Raw genomic sequence first — 22,275 nt, 5'->3', positions numbered from 1 at the left:
GGATTTATATAGCGCCAACAGTTTGCGCAGAGCTTTACAATATAAGGAAGACATTACAATCACAATACAATTCAAGACAAGATGGTAAAGAGGGCCCTGCCCGTGAGGGCTTACAATCTAAAAAGCCCTCACGGGCAGGGCCCTCCTTACCATTTTGTCTTGAATTGTTTGGTGATTGTAATGTCTTCCTTATAGACAGTTATAAAAAATAGGACAGGTGTTCTAACCTCTCATCACGGTATCAACAACAAAAAAACAGTTTGGGTTTTAGATACACCTAAATAATTGAGGTCACTAGAAAACACAGCAAGAAAAATGCATAGTCACATTGGGCTCAACAAATTGGGCCCTATTTAATGTTGGCGTTACTGTCCTAAAGTCCAAACTCTGCATTAAAATTCCAGGAACAAAGTTTTCATTTTACAACGTTGAAAAGTTTTCATCTATTCAACTTCTGTTTCGATAGCTTTGGAAGGGGTTATAGAGCCTGTCAGCATTTCATTGCTGTCTGTGCCACTACCTTGGGATATTTATCCTTTCTCTTTGTAATGTTGACTATTGTCATGGGGACAAAAGTGATAGGAAATCCAAAATATTACTGATAACACCAGAACAAGCAATGATGAACACCTGTTCCGGTGACAACTAAGCAATGATTTTCCCTCACTTTTCAAAGTGTCTCCCAGACAGTAAGTGCAGAAAAATGGTAGGACATAGCACATAGTAGGATATAAACATGACAGTAGTTTTAAATCTTTACTACTTTACCCAACCTCAAAAATGTTGGCTTTAGATACACATTAACATATGGTTTGTTCTGAGTATTTTCATAAGACACAGAATATATTAGCAGCACAATCTTGGTTTTCTACAATATGCTACAGCCTTTTTTATGTCAGAAATAGACTTGCCATTTCCTAATGAACAGTCAACATTTCCAGGCATGCCCGGCTTTAATTTACTTAACAAAACTTCAACTTTCTTTTTAGTTTATGTAGGTACTGCAGATTGCCTCTTACTAGAACAGAATTAGATAGATATTTTGGCTGCTATTTACTAATTAGCAGTCAGTATTTCCAAGCATGACCAGCATTAGTATGACTTACTAAGCTTCTGTCAAATTTTTGTTTTAGAAAATGTTGCCAAAAATAATTCTTTAGCCAAAATAATTAAAATGAATAAATCACTCATGCACATGTAGCACAGCTATTTTTGGTACAAGCTTTGAGTTGGGTTTTGGTCTCTGTGAGCACTGCTGCTAGTCCTGCCTATGAAAATATCCCACCCTCATTATGAGCTAAACCTACCTGTTTAGTCACTGGGAAAAAGTAAGTTGGTGCAAACCCATCATTATTACACCAATTCCTCAGTGCCTACACAAGTTACTACGAATCAGGATTTAGAGAGTAGGTTCTTGCCTTGCCTTATAGCAGGAAGTAATCCAAATCAATGGCAGTATTTGCAAGCTGGAAGTTGTGGTCCCTGAAAAAAGCCTTCACTAATCCATGAAAATGAAAACTGGAAAAACTGAGTAAAGAAGATATCTGTAAAAAATACATCAAAGCAACTGGACTTGCTGTATTTTTCTTGAAGTCCTCTCATTGGTCATCCAACTAGCTTTCTCAGTTCAGAAATTCTGAAACTTTCTGAATTGAGAAAGCTAGTCGGATGACCAGAGAAACATCTTCAAGAAAAGTTCAGCTGCTTTGATTTATGAATGAATGAAAACCTTCACAGACATACTGAGTAAAGCAGAGTTGATATAGCCTAATTCCAAATTTTCTGTCAGGTTTTTATTTCTGATTGTGACCCCATTTTGGACATTTCCTGTTACATTTTGTAGTAATCTGATTGTCTGTTTGTTTTTCCAACATAAAACCTGATTGGTTGCTGGAACCAGTTCCAGTTTTTATATGCAGCAAGTTGCAACATGGAAAGGTTGAATATCTGGTCTGGATTACAAGTCACACTCAATTTATGCAATCAGGGTGGACAACTAATTAAAATGGAGGTCACTGTGACAGCCTTGAGAATTAATTCTGGAGGATGTTTTTTTCATAATTCCAATTGTACAATTGCTTTACTATGAATCATCTTTAATTCACAAAAATGGTACTAATGATAGCTCCATCCCCAACCACTGTGATTTTCTTACTGAATCCATTGACGTCTTGGCAGCTGGAGAATGTATCCTCATTGCGGGTTGAACTGAGTTTGCCGGAACTTTTATCTGAAGCCACCAGACCCATTTCCCTCTGGGAGCCACTTTGGGTCTCTTTCTGTTTCTTGGCCAGTTTCCTAGAGGCAGAGAAAACAGCGTCTGACAAACTCAAGACTGGATATGTCAGTGACACAGAAAAGAAAGATTTGCAGCACACTGTGTTTCCCGTTAGCACAGACAGACACATAGGGAGCCATTTATTGTGGCTATAGTTCCTCAACCGACTGGATGTCAAACATAGGGCTGTACAGCACTGCTTCTCTTGTTTAAACGAAGGAGTTCATAATTGGCGAATCATTGGATAATCAGATATTGAATAATCAGATATAAATGTGATTCAACTGGCGAGCACAACGACAGCCTTTGCACATAGCTGTAGATGGAGCCAGCCAAGGAATATTACTGCTTTTCATGTTGTAATTGGGAGCTCAGGGATGCTTGGCAGACATTAGGTTGCCCGTGTTCGTAATGTTGTGACACTTGGGCTTCGCTCCCTTGTAGGCTTCAGTAATTAACACCTTACACTTCCTCCACAAGGAAAGATTAATCCACAGATCACTAATGAGTTTGAGCCAACTATTAATAACGGGCAGCGGATTGCTGTGATATTTTTATGCGGAAGGAGATGGGTAGAGACTGCTAAATATTCAGGCTGGTTACAGAATAAACATACTCAAAGAAAACAAGCAGCAATAAATCCTAAGATAACCTAGGGGATTCTAATATAATATATATGTCTTGTGCTTGTCATGCAAGGCAGATCTTTTTAACGCAGTAAAACATGGTTGGTCCAGTGGTATTCCCCTACTTAATGGCAATAAAGGTCCAGTGATGGACCACTGTCACTATGGCCCCCACTAGAGGCGTCAAATCCTGCTCATCTTCCCTCAATAAAATATTTTAGTGAAAGACACTTATTTTAGCTCTTTTTCAACATGATTCTAAGAGCTTTGTAATGAGAGCTTGGGGTAATCCTATCAGTTTTGGTTGATAGTGGAGTTTGGTAAAGCTGCAGTGTGGTAGTGTTCATTCACCCCCACAGATATAGCACCTGCGATATAATGTTGATGTTTACAACTGTTTGCAATTTAAGGAGGGGGGTAAAGTGCCTCTAGACCCACAAGGGCACCAGGACAGGGTGTCAGAGTCACAAACATGAACATTGGTGTTCGTGCAAATCTAGAAGGAAAAGGAGAAGAAAATCAGTGCTGCCAGCACTGCTTTTTGTTGCAGATAGTGATCAGATGAAGCTTTCTAAACTGCCTATTTAATAGTTTCCTGTGAGAACGGTCAAGAACAGGTCTCATGAACATGAGATCCTTGCCCAGTCTGACAGCATATGGCTGCTTCATGTCCATAAGTAGCATTAGGCAATCCTTGAGCACTCATGGGCATAGCTTGTACACAGTCATATTTTTTTGCCATGCTCGAGTAGCACTAGTGATATTATAATGTTTCACCATGAACCACCCACCTACACCAATTTCTCTGAAATGGTCTTCCAGCTCAAAGGAGTGAACACATTTAGTCTGCTGGAATTAGGAACAAGCTGCTACCATCAGAGACTACAACTGGCTGCTGACACAAGTGAGCATATTATGCCATACAAATGCCCTCTTTAGATTTGCAACATACCACCAAAAATGTATGTAGCAGCAATGGTAGAGTCCAGAGCATTGGGATAATTGCCTAAAGCCATGAGAGTTTTTAACCATTCTAAAAGCTGCTATTAAGTCTGAATGGGGGGTTCAATTGTGTTACTAGCAGTGGGAGTTTCTGTTTTACTTTGCAAACTATTAAAAGCTTGTGCTATCAGTTGCAAATCAGTTAACTATCACCAAGTCCTCTTACACTATGCAATGTAATAGCATAGCTTTGATAACTTGACCCTGATATCTGGCAAGACAGATGTAGACAGTGTGGAATGAAAGCAGGTGGTTTTTGTCAAACAGAGCAATGGATGAAGTGTGAACAAGATCAAATATATTTAAAATGTAAAGGAGGGGAAAGAACACAGGAACAATATTACAAATAATGTGATCCTATGTGCAACAAAATATATCTTAAAGCAACCTTGCACCTATTTTAAAAGTTGCACGCACCAAAAAATGTCTATTTCCTTTTTAGAAAAATATTTTCTGTGTTTCTCTGATTCTGGTTTACTTTATTACAAAAGGACTCGACATACTGAGCTTGGAGGCTAAGCTTTGTCAACCACCATCTCCAATGGCAGTGGCTAATTTAGGCCGTCATGTGGGTTTGGCTTAGCTTCAGGGGCAGGGCTTGGTCCCAAAATTAGAATGCTGAGCCCTTAGTAGCAAAGTAGGTCTACATTAAAGTGGTGCAAAATACAGGGCTAACACCACTTTGTAGTGTCTGTTCTTAGATAGGACTAAATTTAGGACTAGTTATTTACTAGGGCTATTACAAAGGGGTATTCCATGTTGATGTTTCCATGTATTTTACACCATGGAGAATGTGGAAGAAGTGCTGAGTCTTCTTAGTGCAGAAAGAATAGCATGTAGAAGGAGTGAGAATCTGGGGCTCCTAGTTGGTTGCAACAGACAGAGGTTCCATTTTGGCTTCAGCTTTTTAAACTTACAGCGTAAGTATAGCCAAACCCTTTTATTTTCCAATTTTGCATAAAGTAGGGAAGGGTTAACCCCTGCCAGGGTATTTTTTTTACTGTCTGTGTACCAATGGGGAAATTCCCTTCACTTCCTGTCGCCGAGATACAAGAGGAAGTCACAGGAAATCTCCCAAAATGAGGGGAATTCTCCTCTTAGACAGTTTTCCTGGAACAAGTGTCCCCTGTGGAAGATTTCCCTTCACCTCTGGTTCTGGGGTCAACTCTATTTTGATTTCCCCTCACTTTATTTGTTGGTGAAAATGGTAACCCTTAAAAATAAAGGGGTGAATCATCCTAATGTGGACATAGACAGCAATTAAAACTTGACAGGGGAGTCTAACCATTCCCCACTCTATCCAAAACAGATTTATAGGGTTATTCACAGAAGGGTGAAGAGTATGGAGAAGGCAGGATAAGTGAACAATCTAGGCCAAAATAGCTGATTTGGAAAAATTCTCCAATTCAGCTCACTTTCCAGTTCAGCTATCTTGTCCTAGATTGCTCACTTCTCCTACCTTCTCCAGACTCTTCACCCTTTTGTGAATAACCCTGTAAATCTGTTTTGCATAGAGTGGGGAATGGTTAGACTCTCCTGTCAAGTTTTAACCCTGTTAGCCTAGAAATACTTTTTAACTTTTGAACTTGATGGAAATATTTTTTGTAACCAAGATAACAATGTAACTATGCGAAAACTAGGTGATCTGCACATATACACTACTCTTTCTGAATAAAAAAACATCCCCATGCAGTGTTGTACAGCACATGATATGATATGAGAGATACAGAACTGTAGATGTACAGGGGGAGAGTCTGGAAAATCTGGATAGGGAATATGGGGTGGTTTCTGCAGGTACTTACAGATAGTATGAATAGGAGTACACATTTCTTCTAGAGGATGGAGAGCGGTCACATGGGGGGACCGAAAAACGAGAAATAAAAAGAAAAGAGGAATAATTAGATGTGACAGCATGACCTCACCTAGGTGACAGAGTGACATCAGACAGGCGTGTGGATGTGAAAAAGCTAACCAGCACAATATCGAAATAAATGATGGAAGTGCAGAGCTACTCATCTAGATTCTAGCATAAGGTGCTTTGGAGCCTGTTCAATAGAGACTACCATAGGAAGAATCTTAACACACCAGTATTGTTTATGGCTTTCTGCATATCTATTGTTCCAACTGGAGGAGGTACATCCCTCAATAAATAATACATACAGATCTCTCTAATGTCAGCATATAACCTGACAACAGATACACAATAAACACCTACCAATCCAGCCAGACTGGTGGACCATCTTATGTCTATGGAACGTGCAAGCTTAGCAGCTGACCATGCTACAGGGAATTGGAGAGAATATTACAATTGTTCCCTAGCAATTAATCCAAAGCTGTCTGTAAGAACCACTTTCCTCCTTCCCTGTCCACAGACCTACTAAGTTTACTTGTTTATGGAGCAGCCAGAAGATAAGATGCCTAAGGGGTTGCCAGATAATGGCTGCACATCTGACTGCCCTTAAATGTCTGTGGGTCGTCTGTATATGTCAAGAGAGCTATAGGCAGCACATATTCACATCTATTATTATTGAATCACACCTGACTCTCAGAAATGCAATTTTTAGAAAACCTTCTATTCCCTACCCTGCCTTTTTCATGTAATGACTCTCAATAAAGTTTCATTGTTCATTTTCTGTGAGTACAGAAAGGTTCTTCCATTCTAAAATTTAAATTTTATGAATTATATCCTAATTCCCCTCGTTGACCACAACGAGGTGAATTACTGATAAAATGTTATTCAATATATGGCCTTAGTCAATAGTTTAGTGAAAAATGAATTTATTAACTTATCTGACAATGGTAAATTGTAATATGTATACATTTTATTCAGCTATCTTCTAATCTTATTCTCTTTCTATGACAAGCACACAGCCATGGTTCACTCATACTTTACTCCTTCTTATAACTCATTATAGAGTAATGATATAGTAAAACTAATTACTCCTAGCTATAAAACACAGCTAGCACTCATTTTACTCCTGTCAGTGATTTTTTTTCTTCAGTACAATCATCCTTTATTTTTTTCTCTTTCTAACAATTTACACAGCCAGTTTCCTGCTTTTTCATACAAAAAGCGTTCATTTTTCCTGCTGTCAATTATTTCAGCTACACGCTGCTATAAAGTTCACTTTTCAGAATGTTCAGCAGCCCCCTATTTTCATAATAATAAGCATAGCAATCAAAAGTGCAACTACAGTTATAGCAGACCAGGTAATAGCTATGGGGCTCAGAAGTACAGGGGGCCCCAGGACTATACGGTTGCATAATAAATTACTTATCCATGCAGCAATGGCATTTATTAACATGTATACCATTCATGTAGTTTATTCACATGATTTGGATTGTTAAAGTGAAATTAAACTTTACTTTGTTTTTTGCAGATGTTTTGTGGCAGAAGAGGCTCTGCATGTCTCTCCTGCCATAAAATCTCTTTCCCTTGCTGCTATGATTTTTTTCTCTTATTGTACACTTTGGACCCATAAGAAGACAGGGAGAATAAACCTATAGGGGTGAACTAAAATGTTAATCTGCTGTTATAGCAAAAACTCTGGGGCCACTATTCAGTTACACTTTAAAAAAGGTATTATGTTGAACTGCTATGGTTGTCCATTAGGATAGGTCTCAGTAGTTGCATTGTCTTTACAGGTGATCTTTTATAAGAGGTATGTATGAGCTACTTCTGAAAATGCTTATTTTTATTCAGAAGGGGATAACATAATCCAGTCTACATGGTTTCCTCATGGCAGGTTTCCTTTATGATGGAGGTTTAGGGGGTGAGGAGACCCTGTAATATCTTGCCCCTTTAGGCCCCGTTCACATATAGCGACTTATCGCGCGATTTCCGCCGCGATATCGCGCATTTTTGCCGCGCGATATCGCGAGAAGTCGCTGGCCAATGCTATTCAATGGAGCTGTCTTAACTCCATGTCGCGCGTCGCTCGTCGCGGTCGCAAGTCGCTTCTACCGGACCCTTTTTTGGCGGATTTTGCGCGATTTTGCTTTTTTTCTATGGAGCCCGACGCAGAAGGTCGCGCTACCATCGCTGGATCGTCGCTGGAACGTCGCCCCAAAAGTCGCGCTATCCTGGCCGCTGCAAAGGTATGTCGCTACATGTGAACGGGGTCATACTTGTATCCCCAATAGTGATGGTATACACCTCGAACAATATATAGAGCACTTATTGGCATAATGAATAATAAAATCACCAGTGGGTAACATGGATTCCCCATTGGAATCCCACCTCCCTACCCCTACAAGCCTACTCTGTTGAGTCCCATCTGGGAACTGCCTATAATATCAAGTATACTAATAGAGATTTCGGTTACTTAATCGGTATTTAAAATCTGTCCTATCTGCTTGTATCAATCTCTATTCAGCATCACATTTGTACAAAGCAGGATCTCCATCATTGGTGTTCAAAGAATCTTTGAACACGTGCTTGAGACGCTGGATTTGATTCACCAATGGATAATAGCTGAATCAAATTTATATGGGGTACAGCTCCTAAAAAGAAGCTGCTCTCAGCACAAACAGGGCACAACCAAAATCGGGGACCCAAAAGTTTAAAATCAACGCATAAAAAGTCCAAAAAGTGTACCAGACCAAAAAACACATAAAAGTCCAAACTCTTTAATGATGATGCTTCATCACAACAAGACAAACGACTAACACACCTTGGAAGCACAAATATCTCCCCTTCTTCAGGGCTGCAAAACAAACATGAAATTAATACACAAATGGTTTTGGAGACCTAGAATCTCATCACATAAAAATACAATAAACTTTCTTCCTACGCATGCGGCAACATGAATTGATGTAATAAAATTGGCTTTATTGATCCAAAGAATAGATCATATATGGTTGTTTGTCTCTGATTTTCATAACTATTTTAAATTACTTATCATATCTAGTTTGGTTCATGCTTTTTTAGTCATAATAGAACATGATTTGCTGATATTTTTATTATATTAATTTATTTTGCCGCATGTGTAGATAGGAGGTTAATTGTATTTTTATGTGATTAGAAACCAAAACCATTTGTGTATCAATTCCATGTTTGTTGTGTAGCCCTGAAGAAGATGAGACCTTTATCTCCCAATGTTGGCAGTTTGTTTTTTTGTGAAGCATTATAAAAAGATTTTTGACTCTCTGTTCTTTGGTCTGACGCTTTCTTTGGACTTTTTCTGTGTGGATTTTAAATAATCTTTGAGGTTGCTTCAGAGAGTTCTATCCTGTTTACTTCAAACATAGCATGACACCTGTAAGGATGCAGGTAGGGATGGATGTTCTGCCAGCACCTGACTGTAACTTGTACTGTTTGGGGTGCTTAGCTACCCTACTTTGTTTATGAAACGGAATGACGTAAATGATAACTAATACCTTTACACAAGGACTCCATTGAAATGCAGCTGATAGAACATGGAGACATGCTCAAAGAGATGCCACAGCTCAAATGAAGAGCATCAGTGCCAGCAAAGAGCATGAAGTGAACCTAGCATCAGATCTACAGAACCGAGTCTATCCCAGTCTCAGCCCTGTGTAAGGTCCAAGTAATTCCCAGTCCCAGCCCTGTGTAAGACTTGAGTCATTCAAAGTCTCAGCCCTGTGTAAACTCGAGGTCATTCCCAGTCTCAGCCCTGTGTAATGTCCAAGTTATTCCCAGTCATAACCCCATTCAAACTCCAAGTCAATCCCAGTGTCAACCCTATGTAAGGTCCGAGTCATTCCTAGTCCCATCCCTGTGTAGGATCCAAGAAAATCCCCATCTCAGACTTGTGTAAACTCCCAATCAACCAAATCTCAGGCCTGCATAAAATCAAAGACCCCCATTCTCATCCCTCAGTAACCTCCGAATTGAATTAAAATTGGATCTTACTTGTGTTCTTCTCCTCACTCCCAGCAGCAAAGAGAGCTGTTAAGGGGGCGAAGGAGAGGCAAGTATAATATGCTGCAGGGGCTGGGTTTAATGTGAACCTGTTCTTCAATTTAATTAATGAAAGGTACAGTTTTTTTTTCTATGATACTTTTGCTGTATATTGTAATTTGTCAAAAATATATTCATACAGCCTTGTAAAGTTACTGATAGCACTCCATCAGTGCACGCCTAATGCAGGCTTCAGAAACGGGGCGTATTTTATTGCTGCAATCTTCCCGTGTTTGCGGTAGGCCTAGTAGACATCTAGCTCTTCCTCTCTATCTTGTCTACCTGCGGTATAATGCATACGTCTTATTCTACCACACATTCTCATACAGCTGCTGGCTTCTGCTCTGCTCCTCCCTGCATCATATATAGTCATTATAATACCAACACCACAAAGTGACAAAGATATATGACATGCAGTGTCGTCTTCAAACAGAACTGCTGACAATCACAGATATGTATGCTAATAATGAGTCCCAATAAACAGTTATGGAAATTCTTCAGGCTGAATCCGATGAATGGATGGCCAATGCACAGATAACATGATGAATATGCAAACACGGTGGTAACAGTGAGAACAGTGAGAACACAGAAGCAGTAAATAATTTTTACAGTTCTGGATCACCATTTTTATAGCCTATATGCAATTTAGACTCTTATTACATTAAATGCCCTTTTATAAAGTAATGTAAATGTTTTACTTATTAATGCAGTTCAGAAGCTGCACACAGCGCGCCGGTTTAAGTAGTAACCAGCACACGCTGTATGCAGTTTCTGACAGCGTGGGAGACAGGAGGCTGGGCTTGTCTGGATCCAGGGATCTACTTAATTTTCTGGCAGTGCCCCTCCCGAGAATAGACTCTGGATCCGCCCCTGGTAGGGGTATCCTGTACTGGCTGTACAGACTGTTGCTAGACCCTTGCAGCTGTTGTTTCTGGCCCCAGGTCTCCAGTCAAGTGCCCGGGATCTCAAACCTGTAGCCCCAACTTTCTAGGGAGGATAGGAGTGCTAATTGCATGTGTTAAGAGGAGCAGAAGCTGCAAAGGGAGAAACAGACAGATAAACACCCTTATGTGCATTCAACCTCTAATGTTCAGTGGAAAGTGAGCTTTCTGCCTGATACTAAAGGTCAAACAAAACAAACAAAAGGTATTAGATACTTAAGGTACTAGTAGAGGAGAAGGGAAGCTGGTAGGTCTTTTAAACCTTAGCAATACCACTGGCAATACAAAAAAAAATGTATTAAGTTATCCCCAGTGCCCGGGGCAGCAGAGTTGGAAGGGGACCAATTCTAAAAGGAAAAACATTTTACTTGTTTTTTTTACTTTGCTTGCTTTGGTAAAGTATAATGGTTTTGGTAAATTTTTATTTCACTTTTTTATAGATAAAACTAATGTTTTAGATCACATTTTTATGTTTTCTTTATGAGTAAACATGCAATGCAGGGTGCAAACTGACAAACTCCCTAAAAACCTCATCTCAACACAGCAGACAGTGAGGATGATGAGTTACTGAGCTCTGTAAATTATTATTTTTTCTCAACAGAGCAGCTACTAATAGTCAGGTAAATGTTTTTAAAAAAAGAGCACAGGGCTCTGCCTGCTGGTTTGGAATAAAAGGATATAATATAATTTTTATATCTACATGACTAAAAAGGAAGATATTTGTTCTCTAGGGGTGGGAATACAGAATATATACTCTACTGATCCTCAGTCATGTGACAGTGAGTGCTCATCTCTCTCCCCCTCCAATCTGTCTGTGTACTGTCCCTTGGCATCCTCTCGTTTAATGCAGGTGATTAGACTACATTAGACGTGATGGCGTCACTGGGGCTTAGACTGCCCAGGGGAGAAGACGCTGCGGGGATAAGTCTAGCAGCCAGGTGGGATCCGGGGACAGGTGAGTGTATTTTTTTTGGAGCCCCTAGACCAAAACAAGCAGTTAACCCTTACAATGCGGGGATAGGCCCTCTGCATGGGTCAACTTTTTACATCCTTGGAGTTCCTCTTTAACCCCAATCACAAAGATACTAAATAAATAAAGAGTATTCACTTTGCAAAGGGAACGTTCACTCTTCACATCGGTTGGTGAATAAGGTGAAGTTATGGTCACTTCAATCAAGTACAAGCAAAAATCCTGTTTTCCTAATTTCCCTTGCAAATGATTAAATATTGAAAGTTAACTTCAGCTAGGTGAATATTTTGAAAAGTCTACTCCTTTAGTATATTCTGTGCGCCTCCCTACGCACACATATGGGCCACCCGATCGACTAAAACGCAGAAAAAAACACACTGCACTGCAGTTCTCAGATGGGACAGACACTATCACTATTATATCGAGATAGACACATGAATTTTACATTGCAATGCATGCGTTAAAACGCAGCAGTATAAATAAGCCCTTTAAATAGCTGCGGCCTGTGCAAGATGAAGGCAGATTGCCTGACATATGCAGCATGCCTCCCAGTCTAATAACAGAAACATATTCTTATATCCCCCTTGAGTTCTATATTCCGAGATCTGCAAAACCTTCTTTCTGAATTGTTGCAGAAATGTAGGAAAACGAGTACACTTACGCTTAGGGCGATACTCTACATACAAATTACATACACACACACACCAGATGTTGAACTTGTGTGCTACACGGCTTACGTGTGCATACTGGTAGCATGAACGTACAACAGTTATTACATCAATCCCCGAAGGAAGACAAGGTGTGGACAAATTAACACATACTGTAAAGGAGATGGAACATAAAGTGAGAAGACAGGAGGTATAGCGTACAACAAAAACTGGAAAAAAAATAAGAAACGCAAGTGGGAAAACAGAGGAGGATAAAAATGGTTCAAAGACAGCCGAGGAAAAAACCTTGCCAATCTTTATAGAGCCACTGATATCCTCAATTCAATGATTAGAAACACAGCAGGTTAAAACAAAACATTATGATTATATACATCTTTATAGCTTAACAGAACTTGATATGTGTAACGTGGAATTAACATTTTTCTGTTCAGCCATCAAAGGCTGAGAAGGGGCTAATGAAATGTGGCCCTTTTAGGCCCCATTCGCACCTGCAAATGGGGCAGACCATGTTAACCTCATGCAATCTGCTTCGGACAGGAGGAGCTCTACAATGCAATGACAGCCACCACTGCCTGCAGCTGTTCACAGCCTGTTTGCATGTATTCGCACATGCTGCGATAGACTGCGGACAACTGTGCCTGGGCGCAGATTCTTTGCATCGAGATGGAATTGTCTTCAGGTAATCGCAACCTAAGCGATTACATGTGAACAGATGCGGACGCTGGAAGGTACAATTCTCCCATCCACAGCAGATTGAGTCTTACACAGGAATCCATAAAACTCATCATAGGTGCGAGTGGGGTCCATCCGTAGAGGATCGCATGAGTCTTACAGAGGAATCCATGAGACTCATGCAATCGCAGGTGTGAGTGAGGCCCTTTAATGGGATGTCCACTGTGTGTTGTAAAATATTACCTCTCCGTATATTAGTTTTAATAAATATTTCAAGTTCCGGTAAGCTAATAAATTCTTCATATTTTTTTCTAAATGTCACCACTATTTAATTTCTACTATGTGCTTAGCTTTATCGATCCTCTAAAGCTTTGCTCCACCTTTTGAATAAATTTGACATTCTGACGCCTGGAAGTAAAATCATCTTTGTATCTGTCTATCTGTGTGTACAGGATTAAAGGAACCTGTCATGAAAAACATAGAGGCTGCCATTGCTGACCCCTTCTTATGGAAATGCCGGGTCTATACTGTAGAATGTTTTCCAAACAGCTGATAAAGCAATATTACAGAAGCAATTCTGTAATAATACCAACATTCCATAGCAACTCCCAATGAGGATATTTATAAAGCAAAAAGGGACACAAAGCATGGGATGATATTTGTCATATTTACTATAAAAGGGAAATCTTTTTTAGATTTTTCATCAGGTTTTTGTTGCTGAATATGCCCTTGATGATGAGATTTCCCCTCAACCCTGTTACATTGACACAGTGCATTGTTGGGAACATTCTATTTCCAATGCCCTGGTTGATACTGGGACAAGAAGTACAGGGAATCTCTTAATACCCTGGTTGTCACTGGGACTAAAACTAAGGGGAATCTCACAATGCCCTGGGTGTTACTGTGACAAGAAGTAAGGAGAATCTCACAATGCCCTGGGTGTTACTGGAACAGGAAGTATGGAGAATCTCTCAGTGCCCTGGGTGTTACTGGAACAGGAAGTATGGAGAATCTCTCAGTGCCCTGGGTGTTACTGGAACAGGAAGTATGGAGAATCTCTCAGTGCCCTGGGTGTTACTGGAACAGGAAGTATGGAGAATCTCTCAGTTCCCTGGGTGTTATTGGGACAAAAACTAAGGGGAATCACACAATGCCTTGAGTATTACTGGGACAAGAAGTAAAGGGAACCGCACAATGCCCTGGGCGTCACTAAGACAAGAAGGGGAATCTCACAATGCCATGGGTGGCACTCGGACAAGAAGTATGGGCAATCTCACATTGCCCTGGGTGTCACTGGGACAAGAAGTAAGGGCAATCTCACATTGTAACAGATGCGGACGCTGGAAGGTACAATTCTCCCATCCACAGCAGATTGAGTCTTACACAGGAATCCATAAAACTCATCATAGGTGCGAGTGGGGTCCATCCGTAGAGGATCGCATGAGTCTTACAGAGGAATCCATGAGACTCATGCAATCGCAGGTGTGAGTGAGGCCCTTTAATGGGATGTCCACTGTGTGTTGTAAAATATTACCTCTCCGTATATTAGTTTTAATAAATATTTCAAGTTCCGGTAAGCTAATAAATTCTTCATATTTTTTTCTAAATGTCACCACTATTTAATTTCTACTATGTGCTTAGCTTTATCGATCCTCTAAAGCTTTGCTCCACCTTTTGAATAAATTTGACATTCTGACGCCTGGAAGTAAAATCATCTTTGTATCTGTCTATCTGTGTGTACAGGATTAAAGGAACCTGTCATGAAAAACATAGAGGCTGCCATTGCTGACCCCTTCTTATGGAAATGCCGGGTCTATACTGTAGAATGTTTTCCAAACAGCTGATAAAGCAATATTACAGAAGCAATTCTGTAATAATACCAACATTCCATAGCAACTCCCAATGAGGATATTTATAAAGCAAAAAGGGACACAAAGCATGGGATGATATTTGTCATATTTACTATAAAAGGGAAATCTTTTTTAGATTTTTCATCAGGTTTTTGTTGCTGAATATGCCCTTGATGATGAGATTTCCCCTCAACCCTGTTACATTGACACAGTGCATTGTTGGGAACATTCTATTTCCAATGCCCTGGTTGATACTGGGACAAGAAGTACAGGGAATCTCTTAATACCCTGGTTGTCACTGGGACTAAAACTAAGGGGAATCTCACAATGCCCTGGGTGTTACTGTGACAAGAAGTAAGGAGAATCTCACAATGCCCTGGGTGTTACTGGAACAGGAAGTATGGAGAATCTCTCAGTGCCCTGGGTGTTACTGGAACAGGAAGTATGGAGAATCTCTCAGTTCCCTGGGTGTTATTGGGACAAAAACTAAGGGGAATCACACAATGCCTTGAGTATTACTGGGACAAGAAGTAAAGGGAACCGCACAATGCCCTGGGCGTCACTAAGACAAGAAGGGGAATCTCACAATGCCATGGGTGGCACTCGGACAAGAAGTATGGGCAATCTCACATTGCCCTGGGTGTCACTGGGACAAGAAGTAAGGGCAATCTCACATTGCCCTGGGTGTCACTGGGACAAGAAGTAAGGGCAATCTCACAATTATCCTGGGTGTCACTGTGACGAAACATAAGGGCAATCTCACAATGTTCTGGGTGTCACTGAGACAAGAAGTAAGGGCAATCTCATAATTATCATGGGTGTCACTGGGACGAGATGGGGTGGCAATCTCACAATGCCTTGGATGTCACTGGAAGACACTAAGTGAAGAGAATCTCACAAACAGGGACTAAACTAAAAACAAAACAAAAAAAAGGGTTTGGTCTGGAGTTCTAGTTGACAAAGAAATGTCTCTCATAGCTTTGAATGTCAAATATATCAGAAAGAGGAGTTGGGTTTTAGAGGACCTGATTGAATGATGAGGAGGAGTGATCATAAAGTTCATAGAATCATTTGTAGCAACTTCTGACCTTATAACTCAACATTTACCAGGTTGCTTTCCAAATGTCATGGCCAATAGACAGTGCTTATGTTAAGGTTCTGTAAGAATGAAGTTGTGATGGGTATGATTGGTATTCAATTTGCAGGATAAAGACATTTGACTTTTCCACCAAACCTTTGGATCAACACTGTTGGACTTTTCTGAAACTTTTGAAGAAAGGTTTGTTGCAAATACATTTGCCATTGAGAATGAAATAATTTTTGCTGTCAATACATATTTAGCCAAGATAAATCTTTCTCAACGAATGGGACCAGTACCTTGGCGTAAGTCCATGGTGATCATAGTGAAAGAAAACAGGTTCATGCATGAACCTGTTTTTTTCACCATGATCACCTTGGACTTGATTGTGTTCGATACTGATGCCACCGAATCTCCGTGGTACTGTTTCCATTTGTTGAGAAAGATTCTTCTTGGTATATTTGGTATATTTTTTTTTCATTGCTTCTATGTCTATGAACTTTTTGATCTCCCTTGTAAATGAGTTGTAACCTCTTCTCTGCCAGAGATTTACACACAATCTACATCAAAGTCCACCTATGAATCACATTCTAACCTTCTCTTGATGGTCATCATGGCTCCAAGGAGTATAATTATGAACATCAGCATCCCTGCAATCACTCCGGCAGTCTGCACCGTACTGTCAGCTGGCTTCTCCGGCTCCACCGTGTTGGTATTCTGTGTGGAGGCCCCTTTAAGAGAAAAAAAGGGGAGGTCATGCCTTAGTTTACTTTTCAAAAACAAAGGCTTTTTATGTCCTTGTAGGCCTACAAAACTGTCTCTGGCAGCGAAGAGGTTAAAACGTCTCATCCGCAAATACACATGGGATAACCAAATGGCTGCATGGTCCAGGCAGGCCAATTAGGAAGAGTAAAGGTCTGTCACAGAAGGACGCATAGTCACCTGTGAATAGCTGGCTTGGGGGGTTGCGGGTGATGGGAAGATAGTCGGCGGTAACCGCTAGGAAGCAAAAGGGAATGATCCCATTGGCAGGCATGCAGGAGAGGAAAACATAGTAAGAATCGAAGAGGGAAACAATGACCTGTAGATGGGCATTTAACAGAATCCCTCACAGTGTGATGGATACATTTTAAAAGGGCCGGGGCTAATTATATGAGCGTTTAAGAAAAGATTTAAGCTAAACTCCGGCCTTACCTTCAGTCTTGCACAGTTGTACAGGCTCCTCTCCTGAACTGAAATTCTAAATCAGATTTCAGTTCACACTGTGAGTTTCTCACAGTGTGCATTAGAAGCCTCAGCAAGTCAGATAGAGCCCGCCTCTATTTTCTGGCTGAAGGACATCCAAAATCATCTGCCTTTTTCCTCTCCAGACTTTCTGTCCTTGGACCACCTTGTTCATTCATTGTATTTCAGTTTTTTTTAATCATGAGGCTCAAAATCACAGATGGGTGTTACCCGCATCCTGCCCCTTTGTTTAAATGCAGCAACGGGACAGGGAATGCCTGGCTATCAGCTGATTGGGTGGAAGTGGCCATGGCACTTCCGTGTGTTTAGAGGAGCTCAGTTCTGAGTTCAATCTAAACTTGAGCGCATCCCTACTTTTCAACAATACAGACCAACAAATGAAAAAGACCAGATAGCTTTATGTTTCCTTAACTATAAAGAGTCGCCTGACTCATCTTAATATTCCCTCCCCCCTACTGTTCTCGTGCTGAAAGCCATAGGGCCGGGTTTAAACTCAACCTGCGCTCCATTAAGGCAACCCATTCATTTTGAAGAGGCTGCCAACACACAAACCACCTGATGCCAAAACAACACCTGACCCATTATCAGGTACACAATGTATGGCAGTGCATTAAGGTGCCATGCAAAATGAATAGTATTGCAAAACACAAACTCACGTTACTGCAACATTATACTGTGAACTTTGCCCAAATGTCCAGAAACGGACAGAAGAGAGATAAGACATATTGCATTTTTATACTTGGCAATGTCCCCTCTAACCCGTCCACCCTAGACACTGGCCCGTGAGCTTTGTATGTAAATTCAACCCTATCTGGGTTTGGATGCACTAATTCCTTGGGCTTGTGTCTAAAAACCTCCCTCCTTCTTAGAAAAGAACACCTTTTTACGGTTTAAAACTGTCTGACCTGTATGGAATAAATCACAATCTTCAGATGATTTAAAAAACTGACATTAAGCTCTTTATAGGTTGTTAAAGGTCACCACTGTCATCCAACACTTTTGCTTTGTTTATTGTTAAGAAGGTTCTATTAGGCATATATCAGATAAAAGACCTTCAACATCAATTTCTAAAGTGCAACTTCAGCTTTGGTGAAGAAAAAAAATATTTCTCCAGGTCAACTGTATAAATTACATAGGTTTTAGGCAAGGCTTATTTCAGATTTTTAAGTGCTACATTTTGGTAGATATTGAGATAGGGAAAATGTATGCATTTGAAAAAAATCTTAAAAAATTTGTGCTGAGAGGGAGGTTTTGCTTTTATTGGAATCACGATTAGCCCTGGTATTGACACACACATTGTAACACACAATGTATCCTCAACATCCTTTCAGCCTTTCAGATGTGCAGCAAACAGTAGACGTGTTGCACTAGATATGTACTCTAGTACATGTGCCATTTTTTATTCAATAGACTTCCTACAAGGGGGTATTAACTTTTCTATCAGGGTCATAAGAGAGTAAGCCATGCATGAATGTAGATCGGAGGGTAGCCCAACATAGGTCACATTTCTTTGGGTGGCCACTGATCTAAGGTAAGCACAAGGGGGTATAGTAGGTATGGGGAGGGGGGTCAGTTAGCATTGAGTTATTGAAAGACCAATGGAACTTTCACTTTAATTCATTCCAGGTGCAAAGCCTTAGGCCCCATTCATATGGGTGGCATCCGTTCTGATTACCAGGGGATCCGTGAACACATCTCCTGTTAAATTGGAGAAGGAGGCAACAGATGTCACTTTCGTGACATCCATGTCCATTCAGTTTTTTCCCCCAGTAGAGAGGGGAAAAAAACTGAGTTTAATGGACCCATGTTAGGTCTTCGGGCAAGTGAATGGAAATGGAAAATGACCAAATCTTTGTAGTATGTAGTATGGGGGGTGGTTGCAGTGACTGCGGTTGGCGCCCCTAGCAGTAGAAATTGAAGGTAGACATTACCAGCACATCAATTTTGTTTCAGAATCACAGTGTCCATTTCTGAAGAAAATATGTCACTCAGACAAGCGCTTTAGGGTTGCGCAGGGTTCCCTTCATCAGGCTCAGCAATGACCATTGCTGGGCTCTGAGGAAAGACACAGTTCCATTTAGATCCATCTGCTCATAGACTGACATTGAGCTTCTGATCAGATGCTCCTGAAAAGCTTACAGGCAAATCTGATTGGAACGGCCGTTTGAAAGGGGCCTTACAGGTTATTTTCTTTAGAAAGTAGCCACAGCCTGAGTAGCAAAGCCTGTCCCCTGCCAGCATGCTGTAGAAAAGGACTCTTGCTGTATATGCGGAAGCAGTGATTTCTCTGCAGAGGTCTGACATGCTTTCTGCTGAATCAGAGCCAGAGCTCTCCAATCAGCAGAGAGCATGTGCTTTACTGCTTGCAAAGTCATAATTCTGATCACAATCCAATATCCTCTCTAGCTGATAATATACAGATTATGCTGTCATATGTCATAGTAAGAGTATGCACAAGCATTTCGTGTTGGAACATGTATTCCAAACACCAGTGAATGGAAGTTTGTTGCTTGAACTCAGACCATGTGAGCAAAGATCTCGCAACCGCAGTCCAATACGCCCACACATAAGGTTCTATGTTGAATTTTAGAAATTAGGATGTTTTAGGGGTTTTAAATATAGCCCTGCGCATTAGTACTTTTTAAATACAATATGGTATGTACATTCAAGAATATTAATGGCTCTTAACGGTAAAGATCATTAACATTTTATTTTAGCCAAGCCACGGCTTGCCTGGCATACAATCCACAGCAAACCACCTTGTTAACAAATATCAGGCGTATTCACTAAAGCTTGTGCACAAACATCGCGGATGAACAATAACCCAGATAGCAAGGATAACTTACTACAAACTTGTGGCAGGGTTAAATTGTAATTCTTGTTACCTTGCTGCACACATTCCTGGCAAGTTGTAGACTTGAAGAACACATGCAGCACAAGTTCTAGTTGACACTTTTTGAATTTGTAGCAAATTTGCTTGGCAAGTCTACAGCAAGAGTCCTGCAGGTCTTAGCAAGAGCTCTGCAAGCTCGCTGGTCCGGAGACTTGCAATGCAGACTTGCTGTAATTGTGCAACAACACTGTGAAGCTTGGCAAGTCTAGCAATAGTTTAGCAAGTCATTTTCAAACTTGCAGTTCAATTGCTTGCTATCTTGGAAATTCCATGGTCATAGGTTTTGCTCAACCATTCGCCATTGATGCGCACATATGTTAGCAAATTAGGCCCATAGGGGGTTATTCACTAAAGATCCGAAGGATCCAGCTGCAGCTTCGGCTGATCCTCGGCTCACTTCGGCCACCTCTGCCCTTCGGTTCAGTCGCATCGAAGGGCTCCTATGGGCTATTCACGTTTTTTAAATTCTTTTTTTAATTCTTTCAAATATTTTTTCTTAATTTTCTTACTTTTTTTTTACATTTTAAAAATAATTTCAATTCCTTTCACTTATTTTCTATTCTGCTCGCTTCCTCGGACGTAACGAGCAGAATAGCCGAGCCTAATGCTGCTCGGCGGCATTCTGCTATTCACTCACTGCCGTTTGGCCCCTTTGTAGAATAGGGGAGAACGGCAGCGAGTGAGCTGGATCAGCTGAGTCGAAGTCCCTCTGCACTTCGGCTCAGCAGAACATGCAGAGCATGTTCAGCTGACCAAAGGCAGCTGATATATGGCTGATTTCAGCCGATGTACAGCTGAAGTCAGCCGTACTGAGCTGGAGTGAATAGCCGAACTTCGTTCGGCTCTGTTCACTTCGGCTCGGTTATTCACTTGTCAATAACCCTGATAGACTTGTATTGTGAGAAGGAGCAAAACACTGATGTGTAGAATTGCAAAAGAGGGAAGTATTGAAATAAGAAAATATGGCTGCCGCCATGTACACAGCCAACTATAAACCATTGATAGCAACAAGATTTATTTTAAACATTTATGCTCTTTGCTGACTTTGTTCACATCAATCATTGATCTCTTTTATATGTATACCTAAAAAAAATGATTGACAGGACTATATATACCCCCTTTAAATTTTTCTCTGCACATTGGAAGTACATAACCTATTGTGCTGTCATCATTTTGCCCACCGTTCACCATCCCCTCTGCTTATATATATATAAAAAGTCTCACCTTTGGAGGCCAGACGGACGCAGCTGATCTTTGTCTCCTGTAAAACCAAAGAAAACAAGACAATCAGCGCAAACTCATTAGTCGGCTTTAACGGAGGTGGAAAAAGCTATTCCTGCAACGGGCGGCCTCTGCTTCACAGAGCGCCCGGATTATGTTTTGAGTACACAGAAATGTTCTTGGAAAAAGCAGAACTGTTCACTTGATCTTACATTTCAAGTAATTACCTGGTGCTTGTAATTTCACACCACACCATGACAATTTTCACTTCCCAATTTCTCATTCACAGAAGCAGAAACGTAAAGGTGAGCAGGAGAGACGGCTGTTGAGAAATGTAGACAACAGAGGCGCATGGGGTCTGCAGCTGCTGCTTACAAGCGGCACCCGACCTATGGTAAAGGGCTTTCTTTTGTATAAAAAACCCTAGGACAGTAATGGAGAGGGAAGTGTACCATCTTATATGCTACTTGTCAGCAGCAGACATAGACTGCAGAGGGTGCAAATAAATGGTTTACACCTCCCCCATGGCTCCCCTGTAGTAGCCCATACATATTCGTCATCTAATTGCAGAGCTCTCATGAAGAAGATGTCTCTGTCTGGAGCTCCCTGTAGATGAGCTACTATCTTTGGACTGATTCCACGAAACAAACTGACATTGACCACTTTATTCATTTAGAGTATTTGATGTCATCCACTGTGATGCTGGTGTTGTAAAATAAGTCATAGGCACTGCAATGGTGTCACAAGGGGGTTCGGGGGGTGCGGCCCCCACCCGGGTGACACCATTGGAGGGGTGACACCAAAATCACTGACAGTCATTTTGGTGTCACCCCCCTCTGAAAAGTCAGGCACTCGGTCAAGGACCGAGAGCCCGACAATTGCTCGAGAGAGAGAGAGGATGGGGACCC

At 40.9% G+C, this 22,275-nt stretch overlaps 1 protein-coding gene across 8 annotated transcripts in view; it reads right to left on the bottom strand.

The window, feature by feature from the left end:
* The window catches only part of PTPRT (protein tyrosine phosphatase, receptor type T), a 301,471-nt gene that overhangs the window by 62,862 nt on the left and 216,334 nt on the right, over window positions 1–22,275 (bottom strand). For 5 of the 8 annotated variants that reach the window (XM_018562607.1, XM_018562609.1, XM_018562610.1 and 2 more), the window contains 5 exons: window positions 21,371–21,407; window positions 16,951–17,007; window positions 16,604–16,739; window positions 5,709–5,738; window positions 2,156–2,298 (listed from right to left, as the gene is read on the bottom strand). In XM_018562607.1, the coding sequence (XP_018418109.1) occupies window positions 2,156–2,298; window positions 5,709–5,738; window positions 16,604–16,739; window positions 16,951–17,007; window positions 21,371–21,407 (403 nt within the window). The remainder of the gene's footprint in view (window positions 1–2,155; window positions 2,299–5,708; window positions 5,739–16,603; window positions 16,740–16,950; window positions 17,008–21,370; window positions 21,408–22,275) is intronic. The other 3 variants (XM_018562608.1, XM_018562611.1, XM_018562612.1) reach the window with 3 other exon arrangements.

Source organism: Nanorana parkeri, unplaced genomic scaffold, assembly GCF_000935625.1.
Source record: "Nanorana parkeri isolate BGI_ZX_2015 unplaced genomic scaffold, ASM93562v1 scaffold587, whole genome shotgun sequence".
NCBI classification, from domain to species: domain Eukaryota; kingdom Metazoa; phylum Chordata; class Amphibia; order Anura; family Dicroglossidae; genus Nanorana; species Nanorana parkeri.
This window is presented reverse-complemented; position numbering and strand designations above follow the sequence as displayed.